Consider the following 19535-nt stretch of genomic DNA (forward strand, 5'->3'; position numbering starts at 1 on the left):
CCTTTTTTTTCAATGCCAAGTCGTCGGTGTAGCGCAGCGCGTCCACGGACGCCACTGTGGGCCGCATGGCGCGGCGTTGTGGTTGAGATGAACTGTAACTGTTCCGGCTATTAATACGCAGAGTTCGTTGACTTTGAAGACGAGCCTGGAATCTAGGTCACGGTGCACGCTGCCAGCTCTCCATCGAAAAACATTCCATTTCCTGGAGGATTCCTCGACGTCAGTGTCATTTTCGCACCGTCTGGCAGCCTCCCGGCGTTGTTCTGCCCCTGTAGTTTGTGTCCTCCAGCCTGGCCAAGCATCTCATGGCCTCCGACGTTGCCGCCAATGAGTTTCTTTCCATGTACTTTATCGATGACGTCACTGAGAGGAAATGTTTCTTTGCGATATAAATTTGAGCGCGACATCGGCTGAGGGACATCCTCCGTCGGAAAAAAAGTCTCTCGGGTCCGGAGTCCAGACTCTTAAAATATTGGAGAAGAAAAAAAAAACCCTTGATACAATCGAATTTTAGCTTGAACCGAGAGGCAAGCCTCATAATTTAATCGAATCTCCTTTTCATTTGAGCAAAAATCCGATTGAATCCAAAGTATTCTTTCTTATCAATTTTTTTAAGAGTCTGGACTCTGGATCCAAGGGAATTTTTTTCTCAGTGTTGTCTGTCTAGGTGCGTTACATAACTATTTTACTTGAGAAGTCTTAGATAATTTCAAAAATTCAAAGATTTGTTATACCCTCTTTTTGGTCGAATAAACCAATGAAATTGGAAGAGGTCTCTGCCACGCGTCTGATAAGGCAAAAAAGAGGTCTGAGCTGGCGTTACGGGTGCAATAAGGAGAGGAAGAGTAAATAAGAAACAAAAAATTGACTCATGTAATACTTAAACATCATTTTTTGTGTGTGTATGTCTCCACATTTGAAGAGAACGCTTTATAATTAGCTGGAAAAAGCCTATACCTACTGGCTGTATCATCTACCTATATTACTTGTTATGTACTAAGCAAATGCCTCCAGTTGGGTAACTAACTGAGAAACCAAAATGTATGCATAAAATAGGGTGAAAATTAAAGAAAGTTGTCACCTCTCTCAGCCTCAACAACGAGGTTACCTTTAGCCCCGTCCAAAGATATGAGACTCTTGTCTCAAATGTCGCAGCCAGATATTACCAATAGATCACAGTAGATGGCGTTCGCTTGCTCATCCGGTGGAAGCACTTTAGCGATCGGAAGTTTTCCGGTTATCGGTCAAAAAGTCATCACGTCAAGTCACCTTAGCAATACTTAGAAAAATTCTACTCACAGTCAATGCTGCCGTACCCGTACCGTCAAATAACGCCTACCTTTTTCAATCCCAATCCTTCGACTGATCATTTTGACTTAACGTCATGTAAACCAAAATGATCCCGTTATATTTATGATTTAAAATGAAAATTCCGCACATTAGCGTGAAACTGTAATCCTCGATTTACAAACCCACTTCCCGAAATCCTTTTCATCCTAATGTCATGTAGGCGGATCCAAGGGTAGGCGTAAGGGGCTTACGTTCCTCTCCGTTTACTCGAAAAAAAGGGACGGAAGAAGAAAGGAAGGAATGAAAAAAAGGAAGAAGAAGGACGCTTATGTTGGTAATACAAGGAAGAAAAGTGTTAAAGAAATCTCGTAAAATTTTGGCACTACCCCATTTTGTTGGATGATATGGTCATTTTAAATTATTTGTGGCAGTACCGCAACGTTTGGGTTAGTAACCTAATATATTGGGGTACTACCCCTAATTAAGTTGGGTTTTAACATACTGCTATTTTCCGTGTAGTTCATGACGAAATTGACTCAAATTGGATGCTTGAAAATTTCGAAAATTTTCTGGGAGAAGCCCTCCGGACCCCCCTTTTCTATCCCCTTTCCTCCGTTTGGAAACCTCTAGATCCGCCTCTGCCTTACCGATCGCACTGAAAAAAAATTATCGGCGTTTTTACCAAGGTCCGTTGGTACCTTTAACATCTCACTTTTTTTTACCAATTACTGGTAATTTTACCAAGACAGACTGGTAAGTTTGCCTAAAAACCGGTATTTTTTTCAGGTAAGAATACCACTTTTATTGGTAATCGATTCCCGGTAACTTTGCCATTTTATCTCGGTAATTCTACCACAGTCGATAAAAATTATTGGCGTTTTTCACCGGGGTCCAGTAAAATTACCGAGAAAGTCAATAATTTTACCGAGATTTCTCGGTAAAATTACCAATCCCATAAATGGTAATTTTACCAAGAAAAAACTGGGATCAAATAGAACCCTGAATTCTTGGTAATTTTACCCTTTTCTTAGTAAATATACAGAGATTTTTTTTTCAGTGTATCCCCTTCCCTCCGTTTGGAAACCTATAGATCCGCCTCTGCCTTACCGATCGTCCGCTCGACCTCCACGAACAATTGGCGGCCACTTGGCAACGTTGCATTTTAGCGTGACTTAGCGGCCGGCTCAAAAGCACCGGGCAGCGTCTTTTGAGCGGGCACGGTCGGGTCGGGGCACGGCGAAATCCCTCCCGCGCAGCCGGTCCCGACCGCGGCGGCCGCGGATGCCCCCTCCAAATTTGGCGCCCAAACCGTTAGCCGCCGCCAAGAGTCAACCCGCCGAACGGAGGAGGGGGTGACCTTTCGGTTGCACAACGGCGCCGTGACCGGGAGCTTGCCGGAGGGTTGCATAACTTACTCCAGGAAACAGTTACATCATCGGACGGGATGTCCGTTACGCCACGAACCGGCCCCGGCGACGAGTTACAGTCAAAGGCTATGTCCTAGTGCCCCTGGTGCACCAACGGGATATTCCAGAGCTCTTGCATCAGCAGCGCCTCCCTTACCCTTGTGTGAAAGTTACCCCGGGATATCGATACTTCGTTACCTTCCGGCTGAAGTATCACAAGCGCCGTGCAACGTTTGAAAACTTCCGCCGTCATTATATTTTCTGCAGATAAATTGTTCAACGAAGCTGTCCGGAAATTTCGATGAATTTCCTTTGTGCTGCCGATAAGTTTCAGTGAAATTTTCAAACAGATTCAACCGAAAATTTCTCTGTAAAAAAATAAAATGGCGGAGAAAATTTTTAACGTCGCATGGCGCTTGTGATACTTTGGCCGGAAGGTGACGACTTGTGATCGATATTAGCCTCTCGTTGAGCTGTCTGTTTATGGAAAGGGGGCGGGGCAAAATATCATAGACGAACTCACCCTGTAGTCCATGGCAAATAAGTTTACGCACTTTTAGATTGCGACAGAAGATCCGCCATCAAGATTCTTCCATTCACATTACATGTTAAAGTAACGTTTGTCGATCCTCTGTCACAGTCTAGAGGTGTGTAAAATTATTTTGTGCCTATGAAGACCTACAATCAACACCTCATGGTCATTTTGGTAATTTCAAGGAAGTTTTTTCGATTCTAAGTCCGGTTTCTTCGGTTCTCTTTTTACTCGTAACGTATCCTGTCGGGACGTTAATCCATGTTTAGGAAAATGTGCTAAAAAAGATAAGATTCAAGGGACCTCGACGTAATGGTCTCTTACAAGGTGGAGACTCCCGTGGAGACTTAAACGCCCGTTAAATAAAATAAGCGAAAAGAAAAAGGAATAACATTTTAGGAATCTCGCACCATGGTCTGTTTCATGGTAAAAGTACATATATCTGAGGCATTTGAATAGCATTTTTAGGCATATTGCTTGACTCAATACTTTTCAGTTATCGTTTAATGAAGATGCATGTCGTTGTTCATGAAAACATGTTGATTTTCTAATGGCAACCTCTAATTTGTCTACTTTCTTGAATATCTCTCTAGTTTTAAAGAACTAAATTTTAACAGAGTATTTGAAATTGAAGCACGTGTTTTCTCATGGGCACCCTAATTTCTGAATAAGGATCAACTTGACGGCCGCGTCAAAGTTTTATACCAATAGCCTTAGCTCCTTCAAGATGACTCCGCTCTTTTCCAAACAGTTATGATAATAATTGAAGATTCATAGTTTTATCCTTTCGACCCTCTCCTGAAACAAGGAAGTAGAATGTGGATAACAGCCCATTGACCAGAGAGGCAAATAGTTCGTCAGGATGATAAAAATGGCTGAACACCCAAGAGGGTAAAATGCAACACATCATTGCCAGCACTATGTTTATAATTCAAGTTCTACAACTTGCAAAGCTCCCTTGAGCAATTTTCCGAAAGTGAGTTTTGAGTAATTCAACAAAATTCACCTGAAATTTGATATATTTTTTGTTCATTCAATAAACGGAATCGTACATTAATTCTTGAATGCCTTTTGTACGTGCATAGATTTGATAGGTCAATAAGCCATTAAGTTTCGTGAAATGCGTAAGCAATAAAGAAATATTTTAAAAAAATAACAGATAAATGCTTCTAGTTGACATATTTCCCCAGATAAAAATGCAGATATTCTTAATCTTTACTCGTTGAGGATTCTAAAAAAGAAGTTGGAACCAATTTTCAGGAAATGGAATCTTGACTCTCAACTGATTTGATGACCACATGCCGTTCGTATCAAAGCAGTTTAAGACTCATCATCAAACTCGAAGGAAAAAAACTAAACTTCGATCCTTTCAAATCTATAAGTATCCGGTTGTAGCTTCGAATTCTTTTCCTTTTCCTTCGAAAATTCAATCCATCGTTCATCTGAGATTTTATCGGGGAAAAATTTTTCAGCGTTTAATTTCATGATGGAATTTTCCCCTTTTTGTTTTACGAAAAAATGGCGGAACGCACAAAGGCGTGTGCAGATACTAATGTCAAGGCTCCTAACTTCCTTCACGCACGGGTGTCATAGTTGCTAGATAGTGATGAAAAATTGGAGATTTTCCCCATTCAAACACACGTAAAATATCCACATTTAATTGCACAATCTGGCAACTTTGACGGGCGTGGAACTTGCTTATCGAAGGTATTCCAATGCAACTTTAATCAGGCTCACAAATTGCCAAATATTCAAACACGTATCCTTTTTGGTTTGAGTTCATTACAAAAACTCGTTAGATATAGATCTTGACGCAGCAACAATGCACGAATGAATGCAGAAGTTTGAGCCTTGGTATTGGTCCGGATTCATTACGACCCGGGGGTTAGCTAATAGTGAATTTGCGCGCGAAAATTTTATTACTTCATACAAGTGTCCTCGGGGAGCTGAATGCACATTTCTAATTTTTTTTTTTTTTTTTTTTTTTTTTTTTTTTTTTTTTTTTGAAAATTGCAAAAAATCTATTAGGAGAAAAGTTTACTGCTTTATGACTCAACGGTGGCTGACGGCGTTTCCTCTTTAAACTTGAGTACTATAGCAGATTAAACCATTCTGTCATAACAATTTCAATAACGTATTGTCCAATTTAGAAACCTAGGATGTCGTCGTGCCTCATGCTTAGTTCATTCAGTAGTTTTCATGTATAAATATTTTTAAAATTCATCAAATTTCAGAAACTTAGGGATTTAGCGTTCGCCACAAATGTGATTCAATATCAAGCAGAACCTGCATGAGCTATCGTGAAAAAAATGGACATTTCAATTTAAACGCTTTTAAAATCAGAGAGAATATGCAATTGGTTCGACGGTGCCTAATTTTGCATTTCGTTGCCACGAATGTATTTTCCATCAAAATTTTTCAAATGTTTTAAAGGTAAATTGTTCCACTGAATGATGAGCTATTTCTGGATAATTAGGTTTGTTCAACACGCAAAAAAAATCTTTTCAAACTTGGAGAAATTATAATTTTTTCAAATATTTCATGTTTCCAAATGTGATTATCTGTATTGCAGTATCAAACGTAAATCATTAGACTGGAATTTAAGAATACAATTTATTGCCAAAATATGTACAAATAAATGCTTTCCTAAAGATAAAAATTGTGGAGGAAATGACAATGCAGCTGAGTAACTTAAGAGACCGCTCCTGCGGATTTTCTGACAATTGTATTGATTTTTAAGACTTGATTAATTCATATGGCAAAACTCTACAACTTTGCAAACAAACTTAACATGAGTTATTTGAGTAAATGTGTGATTATTAATACAATTTTACCGGGTAGCCAGAATCATTCAATTTTCGGAAAAAGGAGAGAGCATGATCCTGATATAAATGACAGATATACAGTGCATGCGCGTATAACGCTCGTAATTGAGGCGCTGGGTGCAGAAAGGGCATGTTTCGATCGCGTTATCGCAGAATCTCTGCTAACGCAATATCCCTTATGATAAAAGTAAATTTATGGAATTTTTTTAAACTTTTACTGAATTTTCTTTATGATCTTAGGATGCTAAAAACGACAAATTTCCGTAACTTCACCCTATCATTTCCTCTCTAAACTATAAATTAGCAGTGGAGATTATGAAACAACGCAACCAAGAAATGCTCTTTCTGCACCCAACGCCTCAATCAAATCAAATAAACCTTCAATTCATCACTGGTGCACATGCAGAATTCGGCTGCGAACATTTTTGGAAGTGAAATTTCGTAGATCATTGAACATAGGATACAAATACAGTTTTAAAGGAAAACAACTGGGTGTTTATGATTTAAGAAGGGAGTGAACTTGAGAGTTCCACCTTTTCTGTTCGACAGCCTCCAAGTAGTAAATCCCGAATGAGGCTATCAATGTTGGCCAAATTACAGAGATCGGCAACTTGAATTTGAACGACGAGCTGGTCAGCGATGGACTGAAGACACGGAATGATGGTTAGCAAAATGTTCATGGCTCTTCCAGCAGAGTCGGAGCGTTCGGAGATGTAGCGTTGCAGATTCACCTCCACCTCAGTTCGGAGCTCATGCACTGTTTCCTCATCATTAAGACCATCGGCATCTGAAAACATCAGAAAATTTTAGGCTTGAAAGCAGTGTCATACGGGTGTAAACATAGCGGGAAAGTTCTTATACGTTCCTATTAGAGAAGCGTTCAACTGTCAGTCTGTGTCTAAGCAGGTGATTCGTCAAGCTCAAGTGACGTGTTCGAACCGGCATGCGATATATCGCATCGATTAGGCAAAAAATCGCGGCAGATTTTGAATTTTTAGCAAAAAAAGGACGATAGCCCCTGGACATGAGCCTACAGAATCAGTCTAAACCCAAAAATCGGCAAAATTCAGAGTAATGAAAGCAGATTAGTGTTTGGAAAAAACCTCGCATTCGATACAGAATTCGATAGCAGAATCAAATGCAAGGTTTTTTTCCAAACACTATTCTGCTTTCATTCCTCTGAATTTTGCAAATTTTTGGGTTTAGAATGATTCTGTAGGCTCATGTCCGGGGGCAATCGTCCTTTTTTTGCTAAAAATCCAAAATCTGCCGAGATTTTTTACCTAATCGATGCGATATATCGCAATTCAGTTCGACCACGTCACTGGAGCTTGACGAATCACATCAAAGTGAAAAATACAATTTTTATTAAATGGTGGCGCGCCGCAGATTTGAAAAAATCTAAAAAGAATTCAGCAGATATGAGACGTTTTAATTTTTGCTTTGACGGCATTATCAAAACAAAATTTTCTATGTAGGTGCGTTTTTAAGTTCAACAAAAAAGATGGGCACCGATGAAAATAGAACTCTCCTCAGTGAAAATTTCAAAGAACAATTTGGAGAAAAGTACCCTAGCGTTAAACCATTAAATTATAGAAAAAGACATTGTCCTCCGTGGTTCAATTTCAGAAGCATTAAATAAAATTATCACACATCAATTTATTCTAAATATGTGAGGCTCCTATCTGGTGTGATCCGAATAAGGCGGTGCGCCATTTGATAACATTGCCCCTAGCATACTAAAATTTTATAGGCAGGTTGAAATCAATAAGCATAAGTTAATTTTGACAATAAAGTAAAATAAAATAAAAGTAGAAATAGTATGGCTATGGAATCAAACTGTATGCCTCTTAGAAATTTCTTTAACTCAGGAAAGAGCCATTCCAAAGCCTAGATCAAAACCGCTGTTCGAAAATGCTTCAAAACCCTCCGTCAAGAAGACTTCGAAAAGACGATCCTTATGAATTGGACAGAGCGGCTGAAGCTTTGTAAGTGGTGGAAAATACTTCGAAAAACAGCCGAATGTTAGGTCACCCGTGTCATTAGATGAAGAAACTTGAAGTTCGTCAATTTCCGTAAGATTTTGTAAGTTTTTTTCAATAAAAACACTCAATTCTCATTTAACTTTTTTCCCCTTGATAAACATATTTGTAGCTAAAAATCCTGGAGGCGGTCACGCTAAATGTCATTTTCAAAACCCTGTATCTCTGTCATTTTTTAAGCTAGAGAGTTGTTCTTGGTCTTGTTTTATTGGTAATTACGTCTACTTTAAGCACACATAAATTTCAAATCGATAACTGCTTTCGTCCGCTCAAAATCCGGAAGTGTGCAAAACTTTTTGAACACCCTATGTACTTCTAGGTAAAACTCCACCCAACCCCATTTCCATCACTTTAGTTAAAATGTTGCACAAAAATATTTTTCTCCCCAGAATGTTACGCAATTGCTTGACCATGACGCGGCTCTGGAATTTTGCCCCCGCCCCTTTGGAATTTGCCATAATTCAGGCTTGCCCCCTTCCCCTCTCTTAAATGCGTTACGTAATTTTTGAGCACTCCCTCATTTGTCAACGCTAAAACTCGGACTTTTTGCTCATTTTGGCCCAGCTTGGCCGTTTTAGTCCATGTCAAATTATCCGAGCCCATGTTCTCATAATATTTACCACATGAGTATAATTGACTAATTGAAAGTTAACACTGCCGTTAGTTAGTATGAATTGTCTTACCTGGGTTGAAAAAAAGGATCGCCTTTAAGCAAACGAACTCAGTCTCGTCAATTTTTAGTTTCCTCAGGCCCTTTATGATTTTGTCCATGACGGCGGCTCCTACGTTACTGATATCCAGCTCACTTTCCGTCATATCTGCAACAAATAATAGAAAAGTTTACCATAAGCAAGATTAGAATTTTGTTCAATTTTATGCTATTTCATTGTTGAAAATTTCCCCATATATTTTTAATAATTTTTCTCATGAAAATTGCACTCCCTCCCTCCCCCCCCCCCTCAAATCTAAGATACTAATACTTTGCCATTCTAGCTATTTATTTGAGAGTAGCTACTTGTCGGCACGTTATGTTTAAAACGCTTCCGGTCCTGCGGGCCGATTATTGAAATTGATAGACAAAGCTATAGACAAAGAAGACAAAAAAGTTATGGAGGGATCCTATTGGTGGAAGCAGGTGGTTGGAATGGACATAGAAGGTAGGTAATAGACTAAGTAACGGCACCCCACGAGGGAACCGATAGTTAGTCCATCATTTTCTCCCTTAGTCTATGGGAACCACCCATTTCAACCAATTGGATCGCTCCATACTCCCCATGTCTTCTATGTCTATCGCTTTGTCTATCAATTTCAATAATCGGCCCACTGGTATCTTCCGAAAATTGAAACATAGTATCTGGTAACCGGTAGAAAATGTACTTTTATGTAACAAGTTTCTTATTATGTAACTTAATGCCATGAGAGCTGAACTTTACTAGGAAAATAAGTTACAACAACACTAATCTGCGACATATTAAATCTCCCGGCATATAAGTACTTTGTATTCCAAGTAAATCACTAAACACCGTTTTTTGTTTGTCCCCCCCCCCCCTCCACGTAAAAGAGATTCTAGAAATATACATGCTCAGCAATGTAGTTAGTTTCTCTTCTCTCTTCAAACGGAATATATTAATTGAATCATTCAATCTCAAGAGAACACGAGCATCAAAGATAAAAATAAGAGAGAAACAGTACAAAACTATTTATACCATCCTGTCCTAAATCTCAGAGGTCAAAAAAAATGAATGTATTAAAAGAAGGCAATTTAAAATCGGATTGAAAACATTATAGAAACTGTAGTCAAATTTAACCCAAAAAAGAAGAGACAACGACTTGGTGCATGAGGATTTTCGGGAATGAATGATCGCATTTCAGAATTTGCTCCCATCAAAATCAAATTTTGTTAGTTATGAAAAAAAAAAAAAAAAAATCTATTTCTCTTCTGCTCAACACTGTGTTTCAGGATGCATCTATGCCTCAGCAATAATAAATCATCAATGCATCATTTTTTGTTTTTTTTTTGCGTTTTAGGCTTTACGAGTGATCGATTCTCTTCTAAAAAGCAAGATGGAAGTGCTTTTGTAATTTACCATTGATAATTTATATGTTTCAGAAAGGAGATTATGTTAGAATATTAATTCTCACCTGAAACATTTCTTGTAATGACACAATCGTTTCCGAGGATCAAGCAGTCGTTCAGATCTTGTGACCTCCTAGCCACGGTTAGGAGCAAATGTTTACTTGCGAAAGCTCTTAAGAGTGCCACCTGAAACATTTGAAAACACATTTTACCTTACATTTTTGGTTCATCTAAAATCAAGGAGTATTCAATATTCGATAAATAGGCATAAAAACGACATAATCATCGATAACACTTGTGCTGCCGTGCTAAGAAAGAACGCCGTATGAACATTAGAAAGTTGCCAAATTTCCCCGGATAAAACACGTATTTTTGAAGAAAGTTATGCGTATTTTTCCTTAAAATTATCCGATATTTTAGATTGAATTGGGAACAAAATTTTCTGAAGAATTTGAAGAAAAATATTCAGAATTTTTCCAGTAAATTCGGTGGTTACTAGAAGAAAATATGGCAACGCCTGAAGGCTCGTACGGCGTTCTTCCTTAGCACGGCAGTGTAGGCCCAGATATTTAAATCGTTTAATTTTAAAAAGGCTTAGGCGCCAAACCTTCAAGAATTCTCGAAGCTGTGATAAATGTGCTGGACGCATGAGGCCCTTCTAAGATACACAAGTGCAGCTTTCACTGTGCTCTCTGGCGCTCTGCAACACCGAACTGCTACGGTACCCTATCTTTTCACAGCCCCCCTGATAGTTCGCACATCCTCATTACATTTAAAACCTCCTGTTGCCATTCTCTCATTGGGTGTCCTGCAAAATAAGTATTTAATTTTCTGAGATAAATTGTTTAATTTCTGACCAGTTGTGTGTCGATATGATAGGAGTAGGGGAAATTTTTAGAGAATTTTCTCCATTTTTTCCTCATAGTAAGCGAATTGTAGAGCGCACACTATGGTATATGATCTTACCTGGTCGTCAAAATCGAGATTGCTGAAAACTTCTATGCTTTTTGCCCACTCCACTAAGTGTGTCAACTGTTGCGACATTGATTGAACGATATCTGCGACGTTTGCGACTCGTTTGAAGCTCGGGCCCACTTCATTGTTCTGTAACAAATTAAATGAAAATGAATTGAACAGCTATTAATTGGACTGCATTTTGCAATTAGGAACTATACATTATTCCCGCCCGGTTTAAAAACAACCTATGTGCCATTAGTTACCCTATGCGCATAAGTGTTTTTTTCAGAAGAGCCTCAATGAATCTTAGGGATAAGAAGTAAAAAGTCTAATCTCCAATTTTTTTTTCTTCTTTTTTTTTTCTTTTTAAAGAAAAAAAATCAAACGAATGAAGAGCAATAATTTGAAACCCTACTTCTTTCCAATACCCAAAATATACTGTACATTATCAAATTAAAATGCATACATTTGAGATGTTTTCCTTTACAAAAACGGTGATTTACTCATGCAACATAGGCTTAAAGTCACATGACTTAGATAATTTAAGTAACGTAGATCATGTTTAAAGTTTAGAACAACTCAAAATGGCACCGAAAATCATCAAAACGCAATAAGGATGAAAACAGTTTCGTAGCAGCTTAGGTTAGTCGTTTAAAATTTTGAAATCTTGTATAAAGACAGCGCACATTGAATGGCAGCTTTTTGGACGTCGTACACATTTTCAAATTTACATAATAAATTATTAGAGCTTTCATGTTCCTTTCAATGTCTGTATTAATGAAATTTATATGTTTGTTTAGTTACCTCCACTGACAGAGAGTTCATTTGCACAAGGTTCTCCGAAGTTAAAAGGGCTGTTGTTGAGATCCCCTTGATCCCTTGCTCTTCCGATCGTGGTTTTCTTCTGGTGATTCGGTCCCTCTCATTTTGAACCGCTGTAACGCACAACAAAATAATGAAATAGAAATTAAAGATATTAGAGCGTCTCATAGGTGGAAAAATTACGACAACAAATGCTGCTCCTCACCCGTAGCGATTAAATAGCACATTTTGGCTCTCCCATCTTACAACTTGCCCCTAGTTGGGAAATTGTCAGCTATCTGATTGGACAGCAACGCCGGGAAAGTGTTTCGGACTGTACGTGACTATCGAACTGTTTGTTTCTTGCACTCAAAAAAACCTCCGGCCGTGCGAGCCGAAAGTAATGGACCCGGAGCACGGACTGTACGGGCTATATACGACTACCGTCCGTTCCGCGTCCGGGGGCCGGAGCACTCCGGGCGCCGAACGCCCGGACCACTCCGGACGCCGAACGCCCGGACCACTCCGGACGCGCAGCCCGGAATTCGCGGCTGTGAGGGTCATTCACCGATGGCTTCCATAGCCGCGAATTCCGGGCTATCAAAACACGGAATGCTCTGGGCAGACGCTAATTTCTTTATCTAGGTACATACTTCTTTGTTAATATTTCATGACAATTTAATTTCAGGAATGTAATGGATGCATCACTGACTGAGAAAGATATTCAGATCAGATTCAGATTTCATTTATTAATAAAGAAAATAAATGAAATCTGAATCTGATCTGAATCTTTCTCAGTCAGTGATGTATCCATCACATTCCTGAAATTAAATTGTTATGAACTATTAACAAAGAAGTATATACCTATTTAAAAAAAAAAGAAAGAAAGAAAAGGAGCATATGAACGTTAGCTTGTTGATCATGTTTGAGATATCAAGAGAGATTTGAACTTCTTGGCTGATAGTTCAGCAAGTTTGAGAAAAGAGATAAGTAATTCTCTTATTGAGTAAGCAAAGCAGCACATGAATGTTAGCTTATTCATCTTGTAAAAAAATCGAGAGAGATTTTCAAAAACCTAACTTTAATGTTGCAAGCCTTCCTAGAAAAAAATAAAGCACTCTGATTTTTAGATACCAGAATGAACTTGGCTTGGAAGTATTCGGCTGATTCTTAACTTTGCAAAATATACCTTGGAATTTATTTTTAGGGCAAAGATGAGTAAAGTTCATAGATTTGAAACAGTTGCCTATTGCTTACTAAGTCTGTGAAATACTTGTCAATGTTTCATGGATAAAACAAACAAAAAATTGGAAAATTATTCCTCTCAGCCATCAATATTCAATTAACTGGGTACAACGTTATGGAAATAGTCCAACCACTGAGACATGAAGGAACAAATTTAGATGGATCAAAAATTCTTGCTACCTATTTTAGTTGTAGAATAGACTGCCGAAGGTGATAAATTTCTAAAACTCATTGCAGCGAAAATGCAAACTGAAAAATCATTTTTATCACTTGGCAGCCCGTTCTCAATAAATGTAATTACTTTCACTCAATGAGAATTCAGAATTTGTCAAAAACAAGAAATCCCTCGATAAAAAATACGAATGCAAAGTAGGAAATCACCTAAATGATTAACAAAGGAAAACCACTGGCGCAGGTCTAGGTACTTACTTACAGATTTTTACTTCTTACGACTAGAAGAGCTTCAGAATCTTGAAAATGAGGTTGAGACTATTTCAAGGTGTAAATTCAGTAGTAAAAGTTGACAAAACTTCAAGATATAACTCTCCGCAATAACTACCGGATACAATTTCCACAAAATATTAGCGAAGAAATATACCACCGAAAATTGTCACACTTGTTAAAATTATAGATCTTCCCTTCAGCAAACTGAAGCGCGATTCACACAGGATTTTACCACTATTACAGTAACACTGAGCTCCCTAGAATTGGGATATGGAATCAGAGAGATTATTCACGGTAACAACGTTCGAGCTTGCTCTCACTATTAGATAATTTGCGCAGGATAGGTTCTACATTTTACGGGTACAGTTTCCGCTATCAAACAGCTGTTTTTGTAACGGAGAGGGGAGATGTCAGAGACTGCAATACTACTCACAGTTGAAAACATTTATGAGTTAGAGATTAGATCGAAATGGAATAAAAACTGTATCCTCTTACACAGGCAGAACAAAGCAATTAGGTAAGTGACAGAATATAGTTCGGAATAAATGGACATTCTCGTGCCTACATTATCAGTATTTTAGTGTGGCGATAATTTACTCTGTGGGAAGATGCGTGGCAGGTAATTGATTCCTTTTCTTTGATTTAAGTTCTCTCCCTTAGTAGGGGGAAAATAAGTGAATTGCAAACGAACTTACAGGAGAGGGTATGAGCTCAGTGTACTGGTACCAAAACTGACAATTTTAACTTCATTCCCGTCGCATTTCTGGAAGTATTTGACAAGCGTTATCACACAGAACTTTAGAATCAATCGTGCACCACACAGAATCAAGAAAATAGATTGAAAACCTCCAAAATTAAACGAAAAACGAACACACGTAATGAGCGGTGACCAGCAATGACAAAGCTATTTAGAGACTAACCTCAATAAACAACGCTGAGTGGTGGCTTCGATCGCTCCCGAATATGTCGAAGGCTGGCGGCAACTTTAAATTCACGCACTGAATAAAATTGAAGTAAAACATTATAATTTTCTGCGAATTTGCACCGGGCCGTCTCAATTTTAATCCGATGGCGACGCCATTTTCCCGAACACTGAGTAACGGACTATCGGACTCCGGCCGGGCGGGTCGAAAATTCCGACCGTGGAAGCCGGAGCTTCCGGCTGGGCAGTAACCGATCGACCGACCTCGGAGCCCGTAGCACCCCTGGCGGACTCCGGCTGCTGTGCCCAGAAATTACGTTTTCACGACCCGATAACATCGGAGTCACCAACATCGAGAACAACCGGGTCCAGTCGCCGGAGTTTTTTTTTTGAGTGTGTTATCACAAATATCACCTGATTGTGCACTGGCCACTGTGATTTGTAGCTAATTCGTTTTATCTGCCAGTTATATTGTTAAAGTTTATTTTTCTTTTCTTTTGCTTATTCATCTGTTTGATACCAGTATGTAATATTTCTTTTCTATTTGTTCTGAAGATGACCATGAGAGGCCAAAAAGGCCTTCAGCATGTAATCATTGTAATCATGCATCTAGTAATCAGCATGTAAGTAAATAACCTGCAATAAAAAATCTATAGTACCAAGATTCTTCTTCCCTTTCTAATTATTTTAGAACTGAACTAATAAAAAACCGTGATATATTTTCTCTTTAAAATTTTACGCAAAATACGATTTGCACAACGGGAAGCTCAGCAATCATATCCTGATCGTGATATGACTAGGTATTTTTGATACAGATCAAATAGAAATTAGATTAAAAAAATGGCATCACTTATGTTTTTTGCCAATCAAACAATGTTATTCATAAACACCGATTTCTTGTTCAGCTGTCAATTCCCAGACGTCTCGTTGTGTTATGCGTTTTCTACGTAAAATTTTGAATAGAGAACATTTTGTTCTTTAATGCATGCTTTGTACACAGGCTCAATGATATTCATTACGTCTCAGAGACTGTAGATCTGTGTTGCAATGGTCATTTCTCCAAATGAACAGCGGAAAACAGAGAAGAGTTGCTTACCATCTTTATTCATCCCAATTTCTAGGCACTTCTTCAGCCGACAAAATCTGCACCGGTTTCTACTTTCAACGTCCACAACACAGTTGCGATCAAATCTGCATAAAGAAATGTGAGAAATGTTCATAGTATTTTGGTTGGTCTTGTAATAACATGTAAAAACATCATCACAATTTAATTTGCTCTAAAGCTCGTCAAAGTTGAAAAATAAGAATTAAAGTTTGGTTCATCAACTTCTCTCGCACTTGGTCGTTTGGAGCAATTAATAAAAAAGGTTAATACGATAATTATCGTAAATGGATTGCATTTTGCAAAAAGGCACCAAGAGCATTCCAATGTACCTAGGATTGTGCAACATAAATTCTTTGCAATAAAATTACTGAAATATTGAAAACAATCAAATTTATCAAGGTAATTTTCGTCTTGATTTCATAGTTTCTTCAGAGTAAAGGTAAAACTGGAATAGATAATCAGTTTATATTTGCAGGGCGAAGAAAGTTGCACAATCTTAGCGACATTGAATGGTCCTGGTTTCCTTTTTGCAAAATGCAATCCAAATATGAGTGGTAACCTGGTTTGTGGTAGTAACCTATATTGATTATAGAAACCAAAGATTCTGAGAAATCGCTATTGTTTGAATAATTCATTCAAAATCAATAATTTTCTAATCGGATAGAAAAATGCACGAGTTAGCGTTGCCACGATAGGGATGTGTATAGACCAAGTTCATTCAATAACGATTCAACAATTCAGACGCTGGAGTTCCGCTCCGCTACAGTCACTGACGAGGAGACTTAAACGCCAAGGCAAGAAAAACAACCAGGCGACCTTCTAGGTGCTTCCACCGTTCCTGGCATCCCTTCGGTTAATTTCCTTGTCTTGACAACTAGGAATCGATTGGCGAACGCACTAAAGACAGAGGAGCGGGGAGGGGGGGGGCTGAAGTATACAGAGCTTGGGGGGCTCCGTCCATAAGGTTCCCATACAGCCCCAGCCGGTTGGACGGTATTTCCCTCTAAACTATGTTATACATTATTAACAACGAATAGTGCGTGAGGACTTTTTAAAATTATGGTTCTTCAAGCACCCAGCACTGGAAACAAAGCACATTGGATCTAGAGTCAAGACTCTTTGAAACATTGACAAGGAAAAATACTCTTGATTCAATCGGATTTTTGCTTGAATCAGAACGAAATCCGCTTAATTTAAGGGGCTTGGTTCTTGATTCAAGCTAGATTCTGATTGAATCAAGAGTACTTTTTCTTGTCGATGTTTTTAAGAGTCTGGACTCTAGATCCAATGTGTGTGTTTTTTTTTTTTTTTTTTTTTTTTTTTTTTTTCCAGTGAGCAGTACGTTAAATGATAGCCCCCTGTTAAAATATCGTGAGCAAAAATCTCTTGAAAAATTTAAAATCAAGGAAATTACCTCAACAAAAAATTATCTTGCAAGTGTGCCGAAATAAAATCTTGATACTAAAGAGTCTATGAGCGAGTAATGAAAACCTTTCAATTTTTTTATGATAAATTGCTAAGGGGGTTCATGTAGATTTGAGCTATACAATATACGCAAGATATGTAAAAAAGCGAACCTGCAGGCGTAGTTGTAGTTTTTCCTTATAGACCGGCGGAAGAAGCCTTTGCAGCCGTCGCAACACGGGGCGCCATAATGTTTACCGGTCGATTTGTCGCCACAGACGGCGCAGAAGGGGCTCAAAGGCACGTCGGATGTCGTCGTTGATGTTGGCGGTGGTGTTGATGAAGTCGAACTCACTGGCTCTTCTCCTATCACTTGCCCTGCGGAATATTACACCCAAAGTTAATAAAAACATACACTATACTTGAATTGAGATACAACAAATATTAAGTCATGATACAGAAGGTAAAAAAGAAAAAAAAAACGACAAAACCCTCTGCCCTTGCCCTGTTGTTCCTGTAAGAACGTAAAGCCCTTAAGATATCTCAGAGGATGCGACAGTTTCAAAGCGTAGAAGTATTATTGCCTACCCGCTAACACGAAGGCGCACAACGTCCTATGAAAAAATACGTAATTCACTTTTATGTATGGGCAAAGGAACTAACAGAACTCGAATTTTAGGCAAATTCAGTTTTACAACTTGACCGTTGAAAGTAACCCTAAAATCATGCACAAATATCCATACTCGAGTTAATCGCCGCACTAATTCTGACACAAACTGACACGAAATTAAATAAATAAATAAAAAAAAAACTACGCAACGCACCCTACCTCAATTTTTTTATTATTCCTACTCATATGGAGTGTGGTAAAAAAACAGAAAAAGAGAAAAAGAAAAGTATACACTTTTAGACACCTGATTCAAGATATTAGATATATATCCGAAGTTTTGAAAAACAGACACGATATACTACGTCGACCTGAATCAATCTTTAATCGGATCGAACTAATTTAAAAATGAAATAGAACTTTTATTTTGGATGCTCATTATGAAATTACACTCCTAGTGATTTAAAAAACATCGAGCGCTAGAATCTTACTAATGCTGATTTTTCAAGCACAAAGTTTACTTGTGAATATACATTTACTTTTCTGAACTTCTACTTATTCCGAAGAATGTTGCTAAAAAATTAACTTCTAACGCGTTTAAAAAAAAAAAAAAAAATTTCTTCTTAAACATGCAGTCATTTATCGATAAGTGATTAAGAAAACTGAATTTGGTAGTCATGAACACTGCGTTGATACTCTTTTAATCTGAAGTCACTGGAAGTAATATTGTCATGATATATTTTATTTCTTTCTTTTTTGCTTGTTGATGTTATTTTGATTTTTTTTTCCCGCAAAATTTGGTCTTTACCATTGATCATTTCACTTTTCTCGAATGTTGAGAGTTTAAAAATGGTCCCTTATCTTTACGCGGGCAAAAATTTAACAAAAAGTAAATAAGTAAAAAAATTGAAATCTTCTTATGAGATAAACATATGTCAACTATTGGAGAGAGATCTATTTTAGATACTATTATAGAGATCGCATTCGATGATTAACGACTTTTTGTGTGTATTTAAGACCCAATTTAGTCATCGAAGGGCCATTTAAGACACTTAAAAATATTAAATAATTTTTGTTTATGTCCCAACTAACACACGAAATCGAGAAAAGAATACCTTACCAACATGTCAGTACCTTCCCCTTTTAGAATGCGACAAGTTACTTAAAAATACTGATAAGCACTACAGAACTCACCTGTTAGAATCTGATCAGCTTCAACATCCAAATCAAAAATTTCCACCCCCTCAAAATACATTTCCGTGTGTATCATTATCACATTAAGAAAATGAGGTAAAACACTTGATAGAGCGATCAAACTAAAACAACACCGGTAGGCGAATTTCCAATCTCAACGCACTGATAACAGTCTTCAAAACAAAATGCACCCGCGAAAACTTTGCAGCGGAGTCCAATCACCACGTACAAGCCACGGTAAACTGACGCCAGGTAGCTTAAACTGGGGTGGTTTGATCAACATCTCTTAGAAAGGGGAAGCACGGAATGTATGGAAAACACGCATGCATTGTAAATTCATTCAAAGTGTTTGCGGAGGAAAACCCCGCGATCGCGAGACAAGAGGAGATGCGATCGCTCGGAGTTTGGGCAAACGCTTTTGGACAGTAAGAGCCAATCGTATGCGCGTGGTTCCCTGACGTAACCTTGCTGGATCAATCCCACTAGAATCCATCAACCCTAAATTGAGGGGCTCAGAGGACCAGGCGCATAAGTGCATTTTTTGATACTGCCAGAAATACGTGTTTAAAGATTCGAAATTACATGGATCCTAATGACGGAGATAAAGTTAAAACTGACTTGTTGATGCTAAAAAATTTGAATTTGGGAGCGAATTTTTCACAGTATATGCATCAAGACTAGTTT

At 38.2% G+C, this 19535-nt stretch overlaps 1 protein-coding gene across 1 annotated transcript; it reads right to left on the reverse strand.

Moving 5' to 3' along the window:
* Window positions 1–5185: 5185 nt before the first annotated feature.
* On the reverse strand, window positions 5186–19069 carry LOC109038961 (hepatocyte nuclear factor 4-beta). The gene is made up of 8 exons (XM_019054240.2): window positions 18852–19069; window positions 17224–17428; window positions 15638–15732; window positions 11934–12064; window positions 11139–11276; window positions 10238–10358; window positions 8779–8913; window positions 5186–6840 (listed from the first exon to the last, which is right to left on the reverse strand). The coding sequence occupies exons 1-8, from the start codon at window positions 18925–18927 to the stop codon at window positions 6557–6559; spliced, it is 1185 nt and encodes a 394-aa protein (XP_018909785.1). The 5' UTR covers window positions 18928–19069; the 3' UTR covers window positions 5186–6556.
* Between the last annotated feature and the right edge of the window lie 466 nt (window positions 19070–19535).

This window comes from Bemisia tabaci, chromosome 4, assembly GCF_918797505.1.
Source record: "Bemisia tabaci chromosome 4, PGI_BMITA_v3".
Lineage (NCBI taxonomy): Eukaryota > Metazoa > Arthropoda > Insecta > Hemiptera > Aleyrodidae > Bemisia > Bemisia tabaci.